At 44.4% G+C, this 21802-nt stretch overlaps 1 protein-coding gene and 1 pseudogene across 2 annotated transcripts; both read right to left on the bottom strand.

Annotated features, from left to right (window-relative positions):
* Nucleotides 1–3294: 3294 nt before the first annotated feature.
* Nucleotides 3295–21083, bottom strand: Casc3 (CASC3 exon junction complex subunit). 2 transcript variants are annotated; one of them, XM_008829430.3, is made up of 14 exons: nucleotides 20763–21083; nucleotides 20379–20406; nucleotides 19970–20007; nucleotides 12704–12859; nucleotides 12465–12616; nucleotides 11098–11274; nucleotides 10242–10924; nucleotides 8815–8879; nucleotides 8129–8243; nucleotides 7824–7922; nucleotides 7427–7641; nucleotides 5829–5951; nucleotides 5630–5689; nucleotides 3295–4624 (listed from the first exon to the last, which is right to left on the bottom strand). In XM_008829430.3, the coding sequence occupies exons 1-13, from the start codon at nucleotides 20988–20990 to the stop codon at nucleotides 5666–5668; spliced, it is 2103 nt and encodes a 700-aa protein (XP_008827652.1). In that variant the 5' UTR covers nucleotides 20991–21083; the 3' UTR covers nucleotides 3295–4624; nucleotides 5630–5665. The 2 variants fall into 2 exon arrangements, with proteins under 2 accessions (XP_008827652.1, XP_008827653.1); XM_008829431.3 differs by having other exon boundaries at nucleotides 3295–4619.
* LOC115069656 lies at nucleotides 17943–18121 on the bottom strand (annotated as a pseudogene).
* Nucleotides 21084–21802: the final 719 nt, after the last annotated feature.

Genomic DNA, 21802 nt, shown 5'->3' with positions numbered 1-21802 from the left:
CTGTTGGGTGAATTGGCATTGGCATGGAGGGTGGGACCCATGTGCGTTCTCTGATAGGGTATAGGTGGTGCAGGGTTGCCCTGTAAGGCAGGTACTGGCAGGTAGGAAAGAGCCAGGTGGAGAGCAGCAGGTTGTGGCAGGTCTAGCTGGGGTGAAAAGAGATAGGCAGGAGGAGACCAGGAGCACAAAGGGCACCTGAACCTAGGCTTTGGCCTAGGAAGCAAGGAAGCAAGTCCACAAAGAGGGGTGGTAAGTCCCAGAACTGCCAACTAATCTCAGCAAAGGTATACAGCCCAGTGTACATAGCTATGGAGTGGGAGAAGTGTTAAATTAGCATCCTAATTCATCTTTACTCCTGATGCCCATGCTAGAGCATTCTGTCCCTAGGGGTACACGGACTGCCCTAGGAGGATCAGAATATGAAAGTCACAGTGTGAACACATCCAGGGTAGACTTACATGTTGAGGGAGTGGCACCAGGTTCCAGATGGGTTGAGGCTCCTGGGATAACACTCCACCCCTGTTTACTGTTCACCAGTCAGGCATGGGACAGGAATGCTAATAGCTGGGAGTGGTGGAACTGACAGGGTGTGTACTACACTTGTGTTGCTGTCTGTGCATATCTGGTTCCATGTGTGCTAGAGCATGTGTTCACAGAAATAAGCTCTGCACACCCGTCTGTGATTTGGAGAGGGAACAATGAAAAGAACACTAATTTTGGCTAAGAAGCTAGGTCTGAAGCAGCTTTCTGGGCTCACGTTATGACACGTCTCTAAGGCTGAAGTAGCAGCTGGCTGGAGAGGCTTGGAGCTCCCCAGGTAACCTTTTAGGAACCAAATAGGAAGAGGAAAGGGCTTCTCTTCTGCACATGCCACAGTTACCAGATTAAGCCGGTTGCCTTGGTAACCTCTCTGGGCAGGATTTGGGATTGTCGGTTAGGAAGGGTGAAGAATTCGGGAGTATGGTGGTTGACAGGGATGGAAATAGACTGAGAGACTTCTACAAACTAAAAACTTGGGGAACAGGACTCCAGTACCCCTTCAGCTACCAAAGGGTATGAGGCAGTGACTAAGTTCAAGACTGAAGCAGAAAGGGGCAGCATCTGTGGTCCTGTTGAACAATGGTGGTTTCTATTCAGACTGCACATTGGAATCCCAGGGGAGCTTTTCAGAAATGCTGATGCCCAGGTCACACCTGAGATCAACGATAAGATCTAGGCCCAAAGCTTTTGTTTGAAAAGCTCCTCAGGTGATTCAAATAGACAAGGTTGAAAAATCACTGCTCTAGGTCAACGCTACTGGCTGCAGATGCAGATTTGGTGATTGCAAATCTTTTGAGTTGCCTACAAGGTAGTAAGTCTGTGGGCTGACCCAGAGAGAGAGGGTTGATAGGACATCTGCAACCTAAAATTAAGAGAAAGGTAGGGTGGTATATAATTATTTAACTGTGAGGAAATGGGGGCTTCTAGAAAGGTGTTGGGCAGGGCTACCTAAGGCTAATCTATCTGCCCCTGAAACCACTATTATTTCTGCCCACCGAGAGGCAGGCTGGGAGGGCAGAGAACCTGAGGGCTTTGCAGAGCTTGAGTTTCTTCTTGCTGCGCTGGTTACCAGGGCAACAGAGAGAGAGCAATGGGATCTAACTGCAGGACTGGGGAAGAGGCAGGGGTGAGGGGGAAGCATCTTAACACTCTCACTCCTCCTGCCAGTAACCCACCCCCAAGGTTGGTTGGCATTCTTTGCATGACCCCAGGAACCATGCCTAGAATTACTCATCACTTTGTGGGACAAAAGGGAAGTAAAATGACATGATCAAAAGAGTAAATTGGGATGGGGTCAGTGAAATCATAGGTTATCTTGCAGCAAGCTCTAAGAAGTGTTGACTAATTTCCATCTATCCCTTTAAGCTGTCCCAATGATGGCCACACCGTCAGTGTAAAGCTCTGTGGAACCCAAGAACAACTGCTTCCAACTCAATACTCAGTTGCTCTTCCATGCCAGAGATAGCATTTATATAATACTGTCAACTTCCACTCAAAAAGTTAATTTAAGACTAGGTATTACCCTGTATGCCCCAGGGTCCCAGGTAGAAGGCCGCATCTATCAGTTGGTGGTGGTCTTTCAGTTTTCCTAGTTCTTGCCTGTACTTTCCGGAAACATAGACCTACAGTTGTACTAACATTGGTAGTTCAGGACCTGGATAAACTTATTTGCTAAACACAAAGGAAGACATTAGGAACACTAAATGTTCAGGTAGATAAAGCAATTATTTAATTAGCTCTGTCCCTGACACTTCCATTCTAAGGGACTGCATGACATCCTGGTATACACATAGCAATGTGGAATGGAATTTAGAAAGAATTGTCGGGGCTGGAGAGATGGCTCAGTTGTTAAGAGCACTGGCTGTTCTCCCAGAGGACCCGGGGGGTGGCTAACAACCATCTGTAACTCCAGTTCCAGAGGAAACTGATGCTCTCTTCTGACCTCCATGGGCATTGCATGACATAGGTGCACTTCCATGCATACAGGCAATACATTCATACTCATAAAATGATGAATAAAATATTAGAAGGAAAAAAAAAAAAAAAAGAATGAACTGTCAGGAACCGGGTGTGATGCTCTACTCTAGATATCCCAGCAGTTGGAAAGTGGAGGCAGTATGATGATATCCCACCAGTTGGAAAGTAGAGGCAGTATGATCAGAAATTCAAAGTCATCACCATCTTCTCAGTGATTGAGAGGCCAGCCTGGGCTACATGACACCTTGGTTTGAAAAACAACAAAAAACCAAAAAGAAAGGGGAGGAGGATGAGAAAATGTTGCTGGGCACATCCAAACTCAGGGTCTCACAGGAACTCCTTACCGCTCTGACCTTCCATTTCACCAGTCTGAGCTGGCTCAAACTGTGACTGCAATTCTATAGGGAAATTAAGAGTTCTCTTTCTTCCCAAATCAAGACTCACACAAGAACTGGCAACAGAGCCAAGTTTATAGTCTAAATTTTATTATCTTCAAGTCACAATGCTGATCACAAATGTGCACCCTGTAAAAAAAACAACAACAAAAAACAACAACAACAACAAAAAACCACACACACACACACACACACACTCATACACGGTGAAATCCTTGCAACTAAACACAGTGGACCAACACAGACAACTGTCACAGTGTCTTAAGGTCTGGGAATCTGGGCTACTGCCCACAGGCTTGAGGGGACATCTTCAGGTTTAAGGCAAAGGGAAGCCCATCAAAGGCACAACCACCAGCTACCCCTAGAAGAACCTCTTGTTATTTCCTCCGGGGGGGGGGTGTCACAGAATAAGTGCCTCCCCCATCCCCACACCTTGACTCAGAGTGCTTAGGCCAGCTGTAGGAGGGAAGGAATAACAGTGACATTACTAGGAAAAGACAGCCATCACCTTCTCCCTCAGGTTCTGTAGGAACCCTAGTAGACAGTGCTGCAGTAACTAGAATTTCCAGAGAGGCATAGGTATGTGGTTGGTGCCATGGAGAGGAAGGATAGGAGGGACAGCCCTTGCCCAGAAGGTGACTTGCTTCCTTAGAACTTTAAGCCCGGGTACATAAAGTTATCTTCTGTTTGCAAGAACAGGAGTAGAATTTGGGGACAATAAGGTAGCAACATCTAAAAACACTTGTAGGAGGAAAGTCATGAGAACAACTGCAAAGACAAGGCAGATGGCTTGTAGATAGTATTTGCCTCCAGAGATGCATTGGTCCACAGCAACTGGGAAGGGATGTACAGGAGGGATGGAAAGAAAAGAAGCAAGGCCCACTAATCCACTGACCTCAAAGACTCTGCAATGCATTCCCCTAATGGTACAGAGGCTCTCACTCTACCCTCCCTTCTCACAAAAGCATCCAGTTTGTCATCTCTCCCACAGAGTCTGCCTTGGTAGAGAATTGAAGCTCACCAGAGTATAGGTACTGGAGATCCAGACTTCTAAACCTATACCAAAATAAGGGCTCCTACTCACCCACTCTGCTTTTCTCTAGGATACTGTGTGTAGATAGCTTCACTTCCTTCCACAGGGTTAGGAGTTACGAAAATAAAGGTCAATCAAAAGTGAGAAACTAGGTATTTTTACACTTGATCTATTCTGTTATTTGGGATTCAGGGAAGAGTCAAAATGGAATCCAGAGTCTAGTACACCAGAATGAACTTGTTTCATGTAAAGGGGAGGGGCAGAGAAAAGGAGAAAAAAAAACTAAGAACATTAATCTGAGAAGGGTAAGTCAGGCTTTAAAAGTGAACATTCAAACAGGAAGGAGCTTCCCTGGGAGCAGAAGACACTTGAATTTTCTGGGAGAAAGTTAACAACAACAAAAAACAGAACAAAATGCAGGCTTCTGAATCTAGACTCAGAAATCTGGAGTTTCCAGTCTCTGTTCCCCTGAGCTCAGCCAGCTCAAGTAAAGAGTGGAGGTGGAAGGAAGGAAGCCACTTGTTTTTTCTCTCTCCAGCAGACCTGTCCTCAGAGGAAGAGGGTCCCTTCTCCTCTTTCAGCTGCTTGCTGGGAGGGCCACCCGTCATCTTTGAAGCCTCCTGGGTAGTAGACAGACAGTTGTATCTCTCTTCTCTCCTGAGTTCTCACCTCTCCTGTTCTAATAAGAACATCAACATGTTAGTGGACCTCTGGATATTTATATAAGCTTTCTTAAAATGTCACATTTCTTTTTTAAAAAAAATATTTTATTTATAGGCCAGGCGTGGTGGCGCACGCCTGTAGTCCCAGCACTTGGGAGGCAGAGGCAGGCAGATCTCTGCAAGTTCAAGGCCAGCCTGGTCTACATAATGAGTTCCAGGACAGCTGGGGCTACAGGGAGACACTGTCTCAAAAAGACAAAAAAAAAAAAAATTTTATTATTTTTATTTTATGTGTTTATTTTATTATTTTTATTTTATGACATGCCTGCATATCATGCAATGCCCATGGAGGACAGAAGAGGCTGTCAGATCCCTTGGAACTGGAGTTACAGACAGTTGTTAGCTGCCATGTGGGTGCTGGGTATTCCGCAAGAAGTCAGTGTTCTTAACTGCTGAGCCATCTCTCCAGCCCCAAAATGTCACATTTCTAAATCATGTTGTTTATTTATTTATTTGGTGCCAAGGATCAAATATAAGGCCTTGCACATGTTACAATCTCAGCTCCTATTTACTGTGCTTTAATGGCCACAAAAAAAAAAATAAAAAAAGCAGTAAAAATAACCTACAGTAAGGTGGCCCTAGAAGCAGGAACATGGAAAGTTTGTGGCCAGCCTGGGTATTTAGAGTCCAACACATATACCCCCAGACCCCAAAACAACCCACAGCCTTTCTCCTCAGACTTTTATGATTGGCTCTTTCTGTTTATAACAGCTTAAACTTAGAGCCTTCATCTAGTTTAGACTGGGCTCCTGTATTTTTACTTGTAGTTTCCCAAATGAAATTCTCCTTAGGAATGGTTTCTCTTTAATTCTGCACAATGCAATCATAGAAATCAAATCAAAAGAAACTTCCACAAGATATCCCATGACTCTAATGTAAAAGCACTAACTGGGTGATTTTGCTAAGCATGTACGCATAAGCATTAGTTTTAGAATAAGTGTCATAATAAGTTGGGTACTTACAAATGATGTTACACTTAAAAGATTCGAAAACTCATATTAACTGGAACCTCTGCTTACAACCTGAAATAATAAAGTTGGAATCTGTTATCATGTCACACAAAAGAGACCTTCACAAAACACACCCTTAGTAAAGAAATCCTCTGGAGAGAAGGAAAGGCCCCTGATGCAGCATATGCTGTGAGTATGGAAGGAGTCATACCTCAGCTGGAGGGGGCTTGATGGTGACTGGATGGGGAGTCCTCCGAGGTGGGGAGGGTTTTTGCTGTACCTGCTGCTGGGCAGGGTTATAGTAGGTCACTCCTCCATATACCTGTGATGGGGCCTAGGACCCCAACAAGCCAGGAGAAGACAAAGTTAACAATTAATTCATCCAAATTATAATAAGCAAGAAACATTATCTACCTGCAAAAATAAGAACACTGAGGAATTTCCAAATTTTTGTTTGTTTTTTTGAGACAAGGTCTCATTATGTAGCCGAGAAGACAAAGTTAACAATTAATTCATCCAAATTATAATAAGCAAGAAACATTATCTACCTGCAAAAATAAGAACAGAGGAATTTCCAAATTTTTGTTTTGTTTTTTTGAGACAAGGTCTCATTATGTAGCCCTGGCTGGCCTGGAACTCATTATATACCAAGTTGATCTTAAACTCATTGAGATACCCTTGCCTCTGCCTCCTGAGTGTTGGGATTAAAGGTGTGCCATCACCACACCTGGCCCAAGAATTCCTAATTAAAAAAAAAAAAAAAAAAAAAAAAAAAAATCTAAAAATTATAGTTAGGGTGTGGTGGCGGGAGGCAGAAGCAGGTGGATCTCTGAGTTCAGGGCCAGCCTGGTCTATAGTGAGTTCCAGGGCAGCTGGGGTTTACAGGGAGCGCCTGTCTCAAAAGATGCTCCCCCGTAAAAAAATTTATTATTTTTTATCTTATGTGCATGAGTGTACTGCCTGCATGTATTACTTGCAGTGCAAGTAATTGTGCAGTGTCTGCAGAGGTCAGAAGGAGGCATTGGATCCCCTGAAATGGGAATTATGGATGGCTGTTAGCTGCCATGTGGGTGCTGGGAATCAAACCCAGATCCTCTGCAAGAGCAGCCAGTGCTCTTAACCTCTGAGCCATCTCTCTAGCCCTTAAAAAAAGGCTGTCCCCTTCAAAATAAAAAGCACATTTATTTCTCTCATATTGCACCATTATTAAGCTCTGGCTCCAATTCTTTACAGTACTGCCCAGATCTCTTTAATTCCTACTATTAGCTGACAAACAGAGAAGCCCGGATTCAATGGTGGCACTCTGATGCCAGATGGTGTCGACAAGTGCCCCAGGACAAAGAAGGGTGTGCTATCCAGAAGAATACAGCTCCTTCATACAGCTGAATAAATAGCACATATGGCCACCTATGATGCACCAAAAGGTATTGCACCTTAAGAAAACTGCAGACCAGGCATGGCGCTGCATATGTCTGTAATCCTAGCACCTGAGAGTGATAGGCAGAGGACCACAAGTTCCAGGCTAGCCTGGTTACATATGGAGTTCCAGACCAAACAGGGCTACAGTGAGACCCTACCTCAAAACCAAAAACCAAAACCAACCCACCCACCCACCCACCCTAAAGAAAGCAAGCAGATGAGAGGTATTACATAAGCTGCACTTCCACCTCCTGACCACAAAGGGGCATCCTGATGCCACATGGAAATCAGTGGCATTGAAATGTTCTTGTAAATTCTTTTCACAATTCTCCCCATACCACATCCTAATTTAAATAAAGGATGTACACCTAGAAAAATTAGGCATCTCACCTGTGCATTAGGATACAGATGAGGAGGTGGTGGAGGAGGCAGTGCTCCTGGAGCATAAGGGTAACTGGGATTACCAAAATTCATGACGCCTGGACCAGAAAAGTAAGTAGGAGCAAGCAATTGCTGAGGTGGTGGCTGTCCTGGAGACATGGACACTGGTGGGGGGTAGAGGCCTGGACTGGGCAGAGGTGCTGGTGACTGGTGGGGATGTAAACCTGGACAAAGAAAGGAAAACAAAAACTTTATAATCCTCAAGATGAACTTAACAGTTTGCTATACAAGCAGCCAGGGTAGCCAGCCTCACAGGCTAGCAGCACAAGGCTCAAGAAGGTAGGGTTTGTGCAGATCCTAACACATATCTGCACATACTGTAGCATACAAGAGCAAGAAAGCTTACCTGGGTGGGGAAGGTGCATTTCTGGTTGTACAATCATGCCCTGTGGAGGCAGTGGGGCAGGGCTGTCACCATGGGTATAGATTGGTCCCTGGAACTGCACTGTAAGATATATTGAGATTCTTACAAACCCCTATCCTTCATACCACACCAGTCAACTTTCTATCATGTCCTTGATGTTCTTAAATTTCTGGTGGGAAGAAAATGGCAACTAGATAACATGTGATATTCACTGTAATGTCAGAAGGAAAACTGAGAGGTAGAAGGCTGGACCCTGAACTCCCTTTACCCCAACAATAAGAACTCACATGGATCATAGTAATGCCCCTCCATGATACTGATATGCACAGGAGGAGCAGGGGGCTCGGGCACAGGTCTCTGCCGCTGGGATGAATAACGTTTGGCTCGACCACTCTGGACACCCTGAGATTTAAAAAAAAAAAAAGGTCTGAATAACACTTCCAGATGGTTGACGCACATCAAATCCTACCTGCTTTAGATGCTAAAAAACTTGGTACATGGCAGGCATTTAATAAGTATTTGTAAAATCAATTTGAAAAATTGATGAAAAACAGCAGCATTTGAACCTAAACCCTCAATTTTGGACCTTAATTTCTGAGGTCCAAATTAAAAGAAACATGGGTAATCAATGGAAAAACTGGCATTAAGAATTTATCTTGGCTGGGCTATTATAAGCCTGTAATCCCAAAACTTGGGAGCCAATCTGAGCTACATGCTGAGTTCCAGGTCAGCCTGGGTTAGGGTTCAAATGCTGATGTCTTTCACCAATTTTTCAAATTGATTTTACAAATACTTATCACAAACCTTAAACAACAAAATGACCTTATTTTGATTTCAACAGTGAACAACATATACTATGTGCCTCCTCCCCCACTTACCCCTCTTCCCATTTTTGGACAGTACTGAAGACTGAACCTAGTCTATCATGCACGCTCTACCACTGAGCCAGCCCTCCCTCTTCCCTTTTTTGTACCATTTCTTCCATCCGGTTAAACTGAGGTGGAGGTCCTGCTCCAACATGGATGTGGTTGGATATGCCTGTAATATACCAAAATGTCACTGGTTGAGAGCAGATGTGTGTGAGTGGGATGCAAAGGTATCAAGAAAATGACAAGTTGAACATGGGGAATGGTATTCTTTTAAGCCATCAGAATTCCTTGTAATCTGCTTATTGCCAACGCTAGCATTTGAAAATCTGTCCCCATAGTCCACAATATTTTTTATGACAATAAAGTCCTTGAACATTAAAAAAAAAGAACTCTGATCAGGCATGTGGTGCATGGCTTTAATCACAGCACTCAGGAGGCAGCGGTGAATCTATGTGACACTGAGGCTAGCAGCTCTACACAGGAGTTCCAGGCTAGCTGGGGCTATAGGGAGACCTTGTCTCAAAAAAAGAAGAGAGAGAAAGACCTTGGTAAATGAAAACGCAAGTTCAAATTTTTCCTACCAAATAAAATATTTCTCTCTATAAAAACCCTGGAGGTTAGAATTAGCACATTGTAAAGTCTCTGCCTGAATGCTTCCTTAACACTAAATATAGGGAACAGATTAATTCTCTCTGGCTAAAAATTACTCAGGACAAAAAAGGAATGTTTTATAGACAGGCTCCAAAGATAATCAGGTATCAATAGGAGAGATCAACTCTAGAATCAGTATAGAGTACACTGGTTTTTGGTGTTAAGAACCACCTATACCAAAAGGGTACAAAATTCCCAGTGCAAATGAAGATTTTCAATCTTTAAGTCTGGACTAGATTTCATAAACTAAAGGATATCTACTAGTTATGTGATTTTAAAATTAATTAAAAGTACAATTCTTCCCTCTAGCCACATTTCAAAAACTCAAAAGCACCACAAATCACATAAAGTTCTAGCGAGTAGTCTATCTCTAGAAGAAAAAGGAAATCAGGAAGGCTTTCTTTCAAAAACAAAGTATCTAAGCTGGGTGTGGTGATGTACACCAATCCCAGCACTGAGAGGCAGAGGCAGGTGGATCTCTGTGAGTTCAAGGCCAGCCTGGTCTACAAGTGAGTTCCTGGACAACTGGGGCTATAGGGAAATCCTGCCTCAAAATGACCAAAAAGGGGGGACGGGGGACTTAAGATTCAAACATTCAACCATTGGCTCAAAAAGTATGAAGACTGCTATCTGCTACCACTTTTTGTACAGAATAGAAAATGATTCTGTACTTGAGAGCTAAATAAGGATGAGTTAACAGTATGTAAAGTAGCAGGACAGTTTTGAGTAACATAGAAAACTGCTGAGGACTCGTAAAATAGATGTACCCTTTTTGCTCAGTTAAGAAAAAGGAAGGTATCTGTCAGGTACCACATTTCTGAGAGATCTAAGTCCCAGTGATACAAAGGAAAAAACTAGCAACCAACCCTGTGATACTTACCTCGAAGTTCCCGTGGTTGTGGGAACGAAGGCTGTCCCGGACTCCAATTCTGTTCTGCTATATTTAGCTGTGCTACATCTTGCTCAAGTCCACCTGCAGCAGAATCTACTGGAGTCTCCCAGTTCCCGGTCTTAGTAGTTGGAGTAGTAGTTTCTGGGACTGCAGGCACTGAAGTGAGTCCTTCTGGTGGAGGGGGCACCTCCTCAGCAACCTTGACTGCATCCCCAACTTTGGTCCGGGTTCTTCTTGCCCGAGAATAGGATTTCTTCTCAATAGGCCTGTCAGGGGCTGGTGGTGCAATGTCAGGAGCAGCAGCTGGTGTCTCTGAGGTTGCCTCCTCTTTCTCAGGACTGCCAAGCACTGGAGCATCTGGGTCTGGAGATGGATCCCTCATAGGAGTCTGCTCCAGGCGCCGTGACCGGTAATTAGCCTCATGCTTAATGGTCTCACCAGACCGGCCACCATGCTGCCCACCAGCCTCTGTAGGCCTAAAACCAGTACGGCCTTCCTTGAATCCCGCAGATCGAGAATAATTCCTGGGTGCAGACATGCGGCCAGTACCCGCTGCATTCCTGTTAATAAATGTCCTTGGTGGTAGAGTGCCCCCAGGACCCTGGTGGCGATAGGACTTGTTTGATCGCTCACCAATCCAGTTTGGATCTCTTTGTGGAGGACTTCCAAATCTGAAACAATAGAGAAGATTGTTAAAACATAACAAAGGGACCCCTATGGAGATAAATGGCCAGCTGGGGAGATATCCTGAATTCCTTACTTTGTCACAGGCTAGAAAGGTATTTAGAAAAGCAGAAGAGTTCTTTGCAAAATATCAGTGATCCACGGTCCTCAATTTCCTTACCGAGGTTTCCGAATTCTTCGGGGTTTGATGTCATCAGGATTGTGAGCTGAGCGGATGTCATAGCCATAAAGAGCAATGAGCTCCTGTCGAGACTTTGGGGCCTGCTCATCTTCACGGAACTTATCATGCTCCCAGCGACCCTCATCCTTCCATAGCTTCCGCTGTCGCCCCTTGGGTCTGGGACCAAATCAAGCAAAAGTGTCCTGAGCCAATGAAGTATCTGAAAGCTCTTTCTACTAAAATGTAGAAGTAAATTTTCTATTTCAGAAGCCACAGATTAAAGGCAGAAGTGCAATGATTAAGGTTCTGGATCCCAGCTTTTACCACCAACTGTTTCCAAATCTTTTTTTCGGTCTTTTTAAGACAGGGTCTCCCTGTAGCCCCAGCTGTCCTGGAACTATGTAGACCAGGCTGACCTTGAACTCACAGAGATCTGTCTGCCTCTGACTCCTGAGTGCTGGGATTAAAGGCATGAGCCACTATCCCTGGCTTCTTTTTGCTTTTTTATTTATTTTTTGGTCTTTTTGAGACAGGGTCTCCCTATAGCCCCAGCTGTCCTAGAACTCACTATGTAGACCAGGCTGGTCTTGAACTCACAGAGATCCGCCTGCCTCTGCCTCTTGAATGCTGAGATTAAAGGCATGTGCCACCATGCCCGGCTCAGGAATTTTTTTTTTTTTGGTCTTTTTGAGACAGGGTTTCCCTGTAGTCCCAGCCGGCCTGGAACTCACTATGTAGACCAGGCTGCCTCAAACTCACAGAGATCCGCCTGCCTCTGCCTCCCGAGTGCTGGAACTAAAGGCATACACCACTCACGCCCGGCTTTTTAAAAATATTATTTTTATTTTATGTGTATGAGTGTTATGCCTGCATGTATGTAAGTGCATCTGTGTCGTGCAATGCCCATGGAGGACAGAAGAGGCTGTAAGACCCCCTGGAACTAGAGTTACAGACAGTTATTAGCTGCCATGTGGGTGCTGGGAATCGAATCCGGGTCTTCTGCAAGAACAGTTGGTGTTCTTAACTACTGAGCCATCTCTCCAGCCCCTCTTTTTGCTTTTTGAGACAGTCTTACTATATAGCCCAGGCTGGCTTCAAGTTTATGATCCTTCTGCCTCAGCCTCTTGAGTGCTGGGATTACAAGTGAATGATACCATGGCCAACGAGTTACCAAGTATTCTAAGCTTCACTTTCCTCACCTGCACAGGAGGAATAATCATAATCATAATAATAATCATAATGCTTATCTTAAAATGTTCTGTGTAATGAATGAAACAATATAGGCAGAGAACTTAGCAAAGCTTCTGACATACAATAAGCACTAAATACATGCTAAACAGCAGCAGGAACAGCAGAATGGCTGTTACCTGACTTCCTCCTCCTGAGTTTGTCCTCTAAGATCATGCTCAAAGAAGAGGCCTTTCCGGGGTATGTATGCTGGATTTTTTCGATCTTCATCATCATCCAAATGTTTAGGGCCTTTTTTACCCACTTTGTTCTCCACAGGCTCTGTGCTCTCCTGGAAGACAAAAGACTCCTTACTCCTCTCCAAGGAATTGAGCAGCCTTATTCTAGTCCCCAATGAAGAATTATGCTGTGTACTGACCTGCCCGTCCCCACTCTGCCTCTCTCCAGTCACAGTGCCTTTGGTCTCAGGCTTTTCTTCTCCCTTCTCTTCTTTTGCTGAAGAATTAGCAGCATCATTAGCTTCTGATTTCAGTTCTACTTTAGAGTTTTCCTCTTCACTGTATTCTTCTTCACCCTGAAAGAGTTTCCTTGTTAATTATGAAGGTAAGATCTGAATGGTGACTATTTTCCATTCTTCAGGGAAACCTTTTATTACAATATTTTCTAGCAAACCTTTAACTACAATGTAAGAATTAAAAAGCAGCAAGGCAAATATGGTAGCCTACACTTAAAATGGGCTAGGGAGACAGCTCAGTTGTAAAGGGCTTGCCATACAAGCATGAGGACCTAAATCAAGCACCCATATAAAAAACCAGGTGTGGAAACGCATACTTGCAATCCTGATGCTCAGATGGCACAGTCAGGATCCTTGGGGCTTGCTGGCCAACCAGCCTAGATTAAATAATAGCTCCAGGTCCTGGTGAGAGACCATGTCTCAAAAACAAGCTGGATGGCTCCTGAGGAATGACACCTGAGGTTGTCCTCTGGCTTCTACACACATACTAAATAAAAAATAAAAATAGCATTACCAGGGCTAGGGGTATAACTTTATGATGGAGTGTTTGCCTAGCATGGTAAGGCTCTGGGTTCAATCCCCAGCAACATAAGCACACATACATGTCAAAAATCAAGTTTTTTTTTTTTTGGTCTTTTTGAGACAGGTTTTCCCTATAGCCCCAGCTGTCCTGAACTCACTATGTAGACCAGGCTGGCCTCAAACTCAGAGATCCACCTGCCTCTGCCTCCCAAGTGCTGGGATTAAAGGCGTCTGCCACCACGCTTGGCTAAAATCAATATATATTTTAGAAAATATTTTATTATTTTTATTTTGCGTGAGCGTACTGCTTGCATGTATGTGAGTGCACCCGTGTCGTGCAATGCCGTGGAGGTCAGAAGAGGGTGTCGGATTCCCCTGGAACTGGAGTTAAGGATGGTTCATAGCCGCCATGTGAGTGCTGGGAATCAAACCTGGGTCCTCTGCAAGAACAGTGCTTTTAACCGCTGAGCCATCTCTCCAGCCCCAAAATTAATATTCCTAAAAAATTTTTTTACATGTATGAGTGTCTGGCTTACATGTAAGTATACCATGAGTGTGCAACACCCACAGGGGCCAGAAGACGGTGTCAGATCCCCTGGAACTGGAGTTTCCAATAGATACTAGCTATGTGGAACTGATCTTGGGTCCTCTACAAGAACAGCCAGTGCTCTTAACCACTGAGCTGTCTCTCTAGTCCCGTGACTTATATTTTTGATGTCTACGATATGGCTGCTAAATTACCTGCAGCATGAGATTCTCAGAGGCAACAACAATACCCTGAATCCCATTATAAAATTTTTACCTGGAAAATCTTAGAGAACAACTTGTGTTAAAAATTTTAAATGGAGCCGGGCATGGTGGAACTCTGTGAGTTCAAGGCCAGCCTGGTCTACAGTGAGTTCCAGGACAGCTGGGGCTACAGGAAGGCCCTCTCAAAAAGACCAAAAAAAATAAACAAATAAAAAATAAAATAAAATGGGCTGGATAGATGGCTTAGCAGTTAAGAGCATTGACTGCTCTTGCAGAGGACTCAGGTTCAATTCCCAGCACCCACACAGCGGCTATGAACCATCCTTAACTCCACTTCTAGGGGAATCCGAAGCCCTCTTCTGACCTCTTTGGCACTGTACGCATTTCACGACACAGGTGCACTCACATACATGCAGGCAATACACTCATACACATAAAATAAAAATAATAAATAAAATATTTTTAAAAATTAAAACAAAAACAAAAACAGAAAAACCTCAATAAAAAAACAGAGAGATGGACAGAGCTGGCTCAGCAATTAAGAGCACTGGTTGCTCTTAAAAAGGACCTCAGCTGAGTTCACAGCACCCACATGGTGGCTAACAACCATCTGTAATTCCAGTTCTAGTTCCAGGGGATCCAACACCCATTTCTGACCTCGATGGACACTTACACACATGTATATAAAACACTCCTATACATAAAAGGTTAAAAAACCCCACAACACTACGAAAGTGGTTTGACTAATTAAAAGAACTCTAAATCCTAAGTACTCGCTCCTCATTATCTTTGTCCTTCTCTTAACACATCAAGATCACATGATCCTCCACCTAGCAGAGACTGTTAGGCCTCTCATAAGGAGATGATTAATAGGACAAGAAATGGAGGTGCAGCTAGCTCCAGGGAGGGAAAGGCAGTGGCTTTACAAAGGGTCATACTCTCCTGCCTGATCCTCCCCAGATCTGGACCTACAGATGCTGATTAAAGGTAAAGCGGTAGGTTTATAGATCTATGAGGACTTAAATAGGCTCAAGGGAAGGTGGTTTAGTCCCCATTGATATTATCTCTGCAGCCTGCTAGATATGTGTACACTGGTCACCTATTTTACTAGGTGATTTAACCTAAGAATGCCCTCTCACTTCTCAATCCCAGAAATCTAGTCAGAGATACCATGTCAAAGTCCTGACTGGGTCAGATACTTTCAATGTTCTGCCCTTTCTTCAAATAAAACTAAGGCTGCGTAACTGACCCAGACAAGCCATCCCTTATTTCCATGACTATACTCTAAACCACTCAGTATCCAGGTATTTTGGATTCAAAGTGTTTTGAGTTAAGATTCTCAGAAAACTGAGGGAGACTGCTTAACTATATCTGCACTATGACAATGCAAGTCTTTTTTTAAAAAAAATATTTATTATTATTTTATGTATATGCGTGTATTGCCTGCATGTAGGTAAGTGCACCTGTCCTGTGCAATGCCTGAGGAAGACAGAAGAGGCTGTCGGTTCCCCTGGAACTGAAGTTACGGACAGCTGTTAGCTGCCAGGTGAGTGTTGGGAATTGAACCTGGGTCTTCTGCAAGAACAGTAAGTGTTCTTAACTGCTGAGCCATTTCTCCAGCCCTGACAGTGCAGTCTTTACAGCTTAACATGCATCCTTGATTCTTCTCAACCTCCTCAATTATATGAAGTTTTCCCTCTTTTTGATATGGAGATAATGGGTGGCAATCACTCAATGCTTTCCTTAATCCTAAATTCCTCCTCAGGCCATGGAGCATAAAGAACATGCTTGGTGTGTACATACATGCTATTTCACTATGCTCCATTCCCTACATGCTCTCTGAATTTAAATATTTAATACCCCAAGTACTAGGTTTACAGAATTGTGCCACCATGTTCAGCTAATTTAAACATTAAAAATACTATAAGTGAGCCAGGTGTAGTGACATACACCTTTAATCCCAGGACTCAGAGGCAGGCAGATCTCTGTGAGCTCAGGGCCAGCCTGGTCTCCATAGTGAGTTCCAGGTCATCCGGGAACAGAGGGAGACCCTGTCTCAAAAAAACCCAACCACACACCCACCCACACACACACACACAAAAATTAGCATTAGCATGATCAATAAGGGAACTTTGTTTTACACTCCATTCTCTTTAGTCTGTGGTAGAATGTCAAAGACACAACTCTTAATCCAACTGAGAAAGTAATTTTTCTGGGATGATGGCACACACCCTTAATTTCAGCACTCAAGAGGCAGAGACAGACATGGGCAGAGCTCTAGGAATTTGAGGCCAGCCTAGTCTACCCAGCAAGTTCCAGGCCAGCTAGGGCTACATGATGAGAACCTGTCTCAAAAAAGAGAGGGAGAGAGAGAGAGAGGAGAAAGAGGAGGGCGGGGGGAAGAAGGGGAAGGAGGGAGGGAGAAAGAGAAACTAATCTTGTTTCCAAGGCAGAACAGGACAGCATAGTGCTAAGGAGACTCCAAACCAGATACAAAGCCTGGTCTAACTGAAGCCAAACTACTACCCAAGAACCATATTGGTTTAGATAAGGGATATCAAGTCATCAAAACTCTTTCTAGAGAAACAAACTCCACTACATTAACCACCACTTTACTAAAACTGTTCAACTCTTACTACACCACTTTACTAAAACTGTTCAACTTCTTACTGTCCTGAAACAACTGAATCTCTTAAAGAATTTTCTTTTGGGGTTGGAGAGATGTCTTAGTGGTTAAGAGCACTGGCTGCTATTTCAGAGGACCCAGATTTGGTTCCCAGAACTTACAGAGCAACTAACAACCATCTATAACTCTAGTTCCAGGTGACCTGATGCCCTCTTCTGACCTCTGTGAGCACTGCATGACACGGCACATTTACATACATGCAGGTAATACACTCATACACAAAATAAATATAAATATTTTTAATTTTTTTCTCGTTTTTAAAAGATATTTTATGTGGCTGGCCGTGGTGGTGCATGCCTTTAATCCCAGCACTTGGGAGGCAGAGGCAGGCGGAACTCTGAATTTGAGACCAGCCTGGTCTAGTGCGTTCCAGGCCAGTTGGGGCTACAGGGAGATGAGAAGACCCAGGTTCGAATCCCAGCACCCACATGGCAGCTAACAACTGTCTGTAGCTCCAGTTCCAGGGGATCCGACAGCCTCTTCTGTCCTCCACAGGCATTGCACAGCATGAGTACACTTACCTACATGCAGGCAACACACGCATACACATAAAATAAAAAAAATAAAAAAAGGAGAGCCGGTTGTGGTGGGGCACGCCTTTAATCCCAGCACTCAGAGGAGGCAGAAACAGATGGTTCTCTGTGATTTCAAGGTCAGCCGGGTCAACATAGTAAGTTCAGGGAGACCCTGTCTCAAAAAGACAAAAAACACACAAACAAAAACATAGAACAGATTCCACAAAGTTGTCCTCTGCACACACCTCCCACACATACAGTAAAAATAAATTTAAAGGATTTTAAAAAATTTTATGTGTGTGTCAATATGTGTGGTCAGAGTAGGGTACTAGAACCCCTGGAGCTGGAGTTACAGGTAGCTGTGAGTCAACCCATATGAGTACTGGGAACTGGGAACCAAACTGGGGTCCTTTGCAAGAGCAACAAGTGCTCTTAACTGCTGAGCCAATTCTCCAGTCCCATATATAATAAAGTTTCTTTCTTTTTTTTTTGAGACTGGATCTCCCCTTGATCGCAGAGATCCTTCCTTCTGCTTCTGCCTCTGCTGGGATTAAAGAATGTACTGCCATGCCCAGCTATATATAATAAAGAATTTGTTTATCAATACAATAAAAGAGACTAAAGCACATTTTTCTTCAACAGATATGACTACAGACTGAATGTTACAGAGGGCTGTTTCCTGCAAGGTTTGTCTCCTCAGCCATTGCCCACAGATCTCCAAGAAAGTAAGAATATACAGATACAAACACAAAGCCCAGCTTCTTTTCCAATGATGTAGAAAAGAACCTACATTCTCATATACCACTTGGACAAAGCCCAGGTAAAGTGCCTCTTGGGGATCCACACTGGACCAAGTCCTTGAAAGCAGAAAGCTTTTCGCCTGTTTCATAAAGTAAGAACAAAGAAAGGAACACCAGCTTCCTTCACATGTAACTTCCCTTCTCACCTCTCCACAATCACTATTTCTTCCCCTTACTACCGGTTCCTTCCATCTTTACTGAACTGGGAACTCTTCCACCTTCAATACATAATGACAAAATCACCTTCTGTCCTCAAAGTGTTCGCTCTAGCTACCATCTCTGGCTAATACAAGCTGTTCACCTTTTTTTTTGAGGCAGGGTGTCTCAGTGGTTTGGAGTGCACCAAAGTAGGCGAGGTTGTCTCTGCAAACTCCAGAGATCTGCCTGTTTCTACCTCCCCAGCACTGGAATTAGAAGCACAGAGCCATCACCACACACAGCTTCTTACATGGGTTCTAAGGATTGAATTCGGTTCCTCTTTACCAAGTCACCTCCACAACTCTTATCTGAACTTATTTATTTTTCAGCTAATCTGTTCCTGTGCCAGTTTTTGATTCTTCAAGCTATCTTTTTTTGGTACTACTTCCTAAAAATAAGAATTCTGCAATAGTGCTTACTGTTATTATCTCCAAAAGCTTAACAGAATCTAAGATATAAAAAAATAAGAATTCTGCAATAGCACTTACTGTTATTATCTCCAAAAGCTTAACAGAATCTAAGATATAGGTTAAGGGGTTGGAGAGATGGCTCAGCAGTTAAGAACATTGGTTGTTTTTGCAGAAGACCCAGGTTCGAATCCCAGCACCCACATGGCAGCTAATAACTGCCTGTAACTCCAGTCCCAGGGGATCCGAAGCCTCTTCTGACCTCCACGGGCGCTGCACGACATGGGTGCACTTACCTACATACAGGCAATACATGCATACACACAAAATAAAAATAATAAATAAAAATTTTTAAAAAGTTAAAAAAAAAAAGATGTAGGTTAAAATTCTACGAAATTTATATAAGGGCCTCAGTAGTTGGGAACCTTTGTTGCATGCATCAAACCCTTCAACCCCTAGTACCACAAAACAAGCACACACACACACACACACACGCACACAAAACCAACTAAACAAATTTACAGAATATTTGATCCACAATACAATTTTCCCTACATACAACCCCATCACCAAAATCCGTTAACTCAAAAGTCTACAATTCTAAAACAAATAATTCTACAACAAAGTTATTCCCACAGTATCTGTAGTTATCAATCCAATCAAAAGAAAAAAAGCCCAAAAGTCTGTCTTTGGGAAACTTTCTCCAATAGACACAGCAAAAAAGCCTGATCTATAAAATGGAGAATGCTTTTTGAGCACAAACTACTCAGAACCCTGTCCTCTCTAAGTACTTGGGGAAAGATATTTAGGGGATACTAAGATACTTGGGGAAAAGTACTCAACCTAGACAGCATAATGAACTGTCAAACACCTTGTGAAGAACCTCAGGTATTCTCATTCTCTGATTCAAAAACTTATTTTCTTCAAATAAGAATAAACCAATTACTAGTGTGATCCTATAGCTTGAAGAGGTTTGGCCTCAAGACGCTATCACAAATGGAACAAGATCTTCCCTAATAGGTTTTTTTTTTTGGTCTTTTTGAGATAGGGTCTCTCTGTAGCCCCCGCTGGCCTTGAACTCACAGAGATCCACCTGTCTCTGCCTCCCCAGTGCTGGAATCAAAGACATGCACCACCGGGTCTGGCTCCCTAATAGTTTTTAAAAAACATAACTGAAGAGTGGACGAGCAGAGAAACAAACAGGTCATTGAAGTTTTGCACAACATAGATGTAGGTTTTTAAGATACATTTTCTGACTTATACCTTAAGGAAAAAGAATCTATCACACTCACTTCTGAATCTTCTGCACTTTCATAATCCGAAAGAACGGCTGAAAAGGAAACAGAAACACGTGAGGGGAGGTAAGCAACAGCAATTATTATGATGACATTCCTGGTTGCTTACTGTGTGGGTCAGGCTAAAATTCTTATTTTACTCTGACATCAACCTTTGAGGTAGATAAAATCACAGTCCCATTCACAGATGGAGAAATTGTGACCAACTGACAAAACCTATCTCTTGACACAAGGTACTCTAGTCACAGTCCAGCCCACTGTCCCTTGCAGTATATTCATCTGTTAACTTCCAAAACACGAAACAACTATGCTCTATTGTAAACACGGTTACAAAGAGCCACTCCCGGGCACACTCCCCTCAAGCCTGTTGGAAAAGGCGGCCTCGTGATAAAGTCAAAGTACTCACCATCGCCTTCCATGCCATCTTCACTTTCCTGAAGGGAAGAAGACGACATGGGTTAGCTCTGTGATTTCTAGACGTGGGGCGCCCAAAAAAGAAATGGAGGGGGACAGGTTACTGAAAAACTAACACAAAATGGTTGAACAGGGAGACGGGGAGAGGTAATCTTGAACTGGTCACATTCAAGGGGGGGCCGGCTGTCCCCTCTCCTGCCCCAGTTTCCGAATCAACACCGGCTCTCCACCTGCTGCTGGCTGCCGTCCTCCCCTGCGGGCTCCGGGTGGATGCAAACTCGCCCCGGAATACCCTTCTCGCTGAAATCAGGCTCAGCGCTCGCAGCAGCAGCACCCCACCCCCTGCCGGGTTGCCGCCCGGCCGGCGCGCACTCACACACTCCGACTCCTCGGCGCTCTTGGCGCCCCCGCTCTCCACCCGCCGCAGATGAAGGCCCCCTGCGCGGCCGCCACGCTGAAAAGGCAGCGAGCCACTGCCGCCACCGCCACCGCTCCCGCTGAAGCTACCGCCGCCCCGCGCCGGGGAGCCGCTGTCGGAGCCCGAAGCACCAGACTCTTCGTCCTCCGTGTCCTGCGAAGCGCGCTGCCGCCGCCGGTCCGCCATCTTACGGAGAACGGCCACGGCTGGTCAGCTACTTACGCACCACGCCCGTCGCACAGGCTGCCGGGAGGCTCTCGGGCTGGTCCCGACATGCTTCGCACCCAGCGCTGGGCCGCCCCGCTTCTCTTGGGGCGGGGCTTGCGCCCTGCGGCACGTTTTCGGCCGAGCGAGATGACGTCTGTAGTGGCGTAGGGGGCGTGCTCCCCCCGCCCGGAAGCCGGGCTGGCGTCAGATGAGGGGAGCGGACTCCGGTAGCCACTCCGGCTGTGTAGTCCGGCCCGGCCATCTTGGGCATTCCTTGGGGAGGGCTGCGACATTAGAGCTATTGCAGGATTTTCGTTTCTAGTTCTCATTTCTCCCTAAATTTGAGGCAGAGAGTTCTGCAGTATTCTGTCGCTTGGTAAAATCACGAATCAAGGTTTTTAACCTTGGTCCTGCATCAGATTTGCTACCTCCATCTCAGTGTAAGCTGAGGGGGGGAGGAGAAACCGTCTGCAGTGCAGGCAGAGGACTTAGGTGGCGTTTTCTGTGTGTATTCAGTTCCCTTCTCCATGGGTCTTTCCAGCCCAGCTATCTATCACCTTTTGCGAAAGTGCAGGCTTACCGGTAGGATGCTAGTCTTACTAAAACTTTAAAACTTATTTAGGGCTGGGTCATCTTTGGCTGCATAGTTTGACCATCCTGGAATCATGTCTTTAAAAAAAAAAAAAAAAGATTTTTACCTGGGTGTGGTACGAAAGTGGATTTCTGAGATCCGAAGCCAGTCTGGTCCACAGAGTGAGTTCCAGGCCAGCTGGGGTTACAGGGAGTCCTTT

The sequence above is a fragment of the Nannospalax galili genome, unplaced genomic scaffold, assembly GCF_000622305.1.
Source record: "Nannospalax galili isolate Female #2095 unplaced genomic scaffold, S.galili_v1.0 scaffold1274, whole genome shotgun sequence".
NCBI classification, from domain to species: Eukaryota; Metazoa; Chordata; class Mammalia; order Rodentia; family Spalacidae; genus Nannospalax; species Nannospalax galili.
The sequence above is the reverse complement of the archived record's forward strand: the minus strand, read 5'-3'. Positions and strand labels throughout refer to the sequence as shown.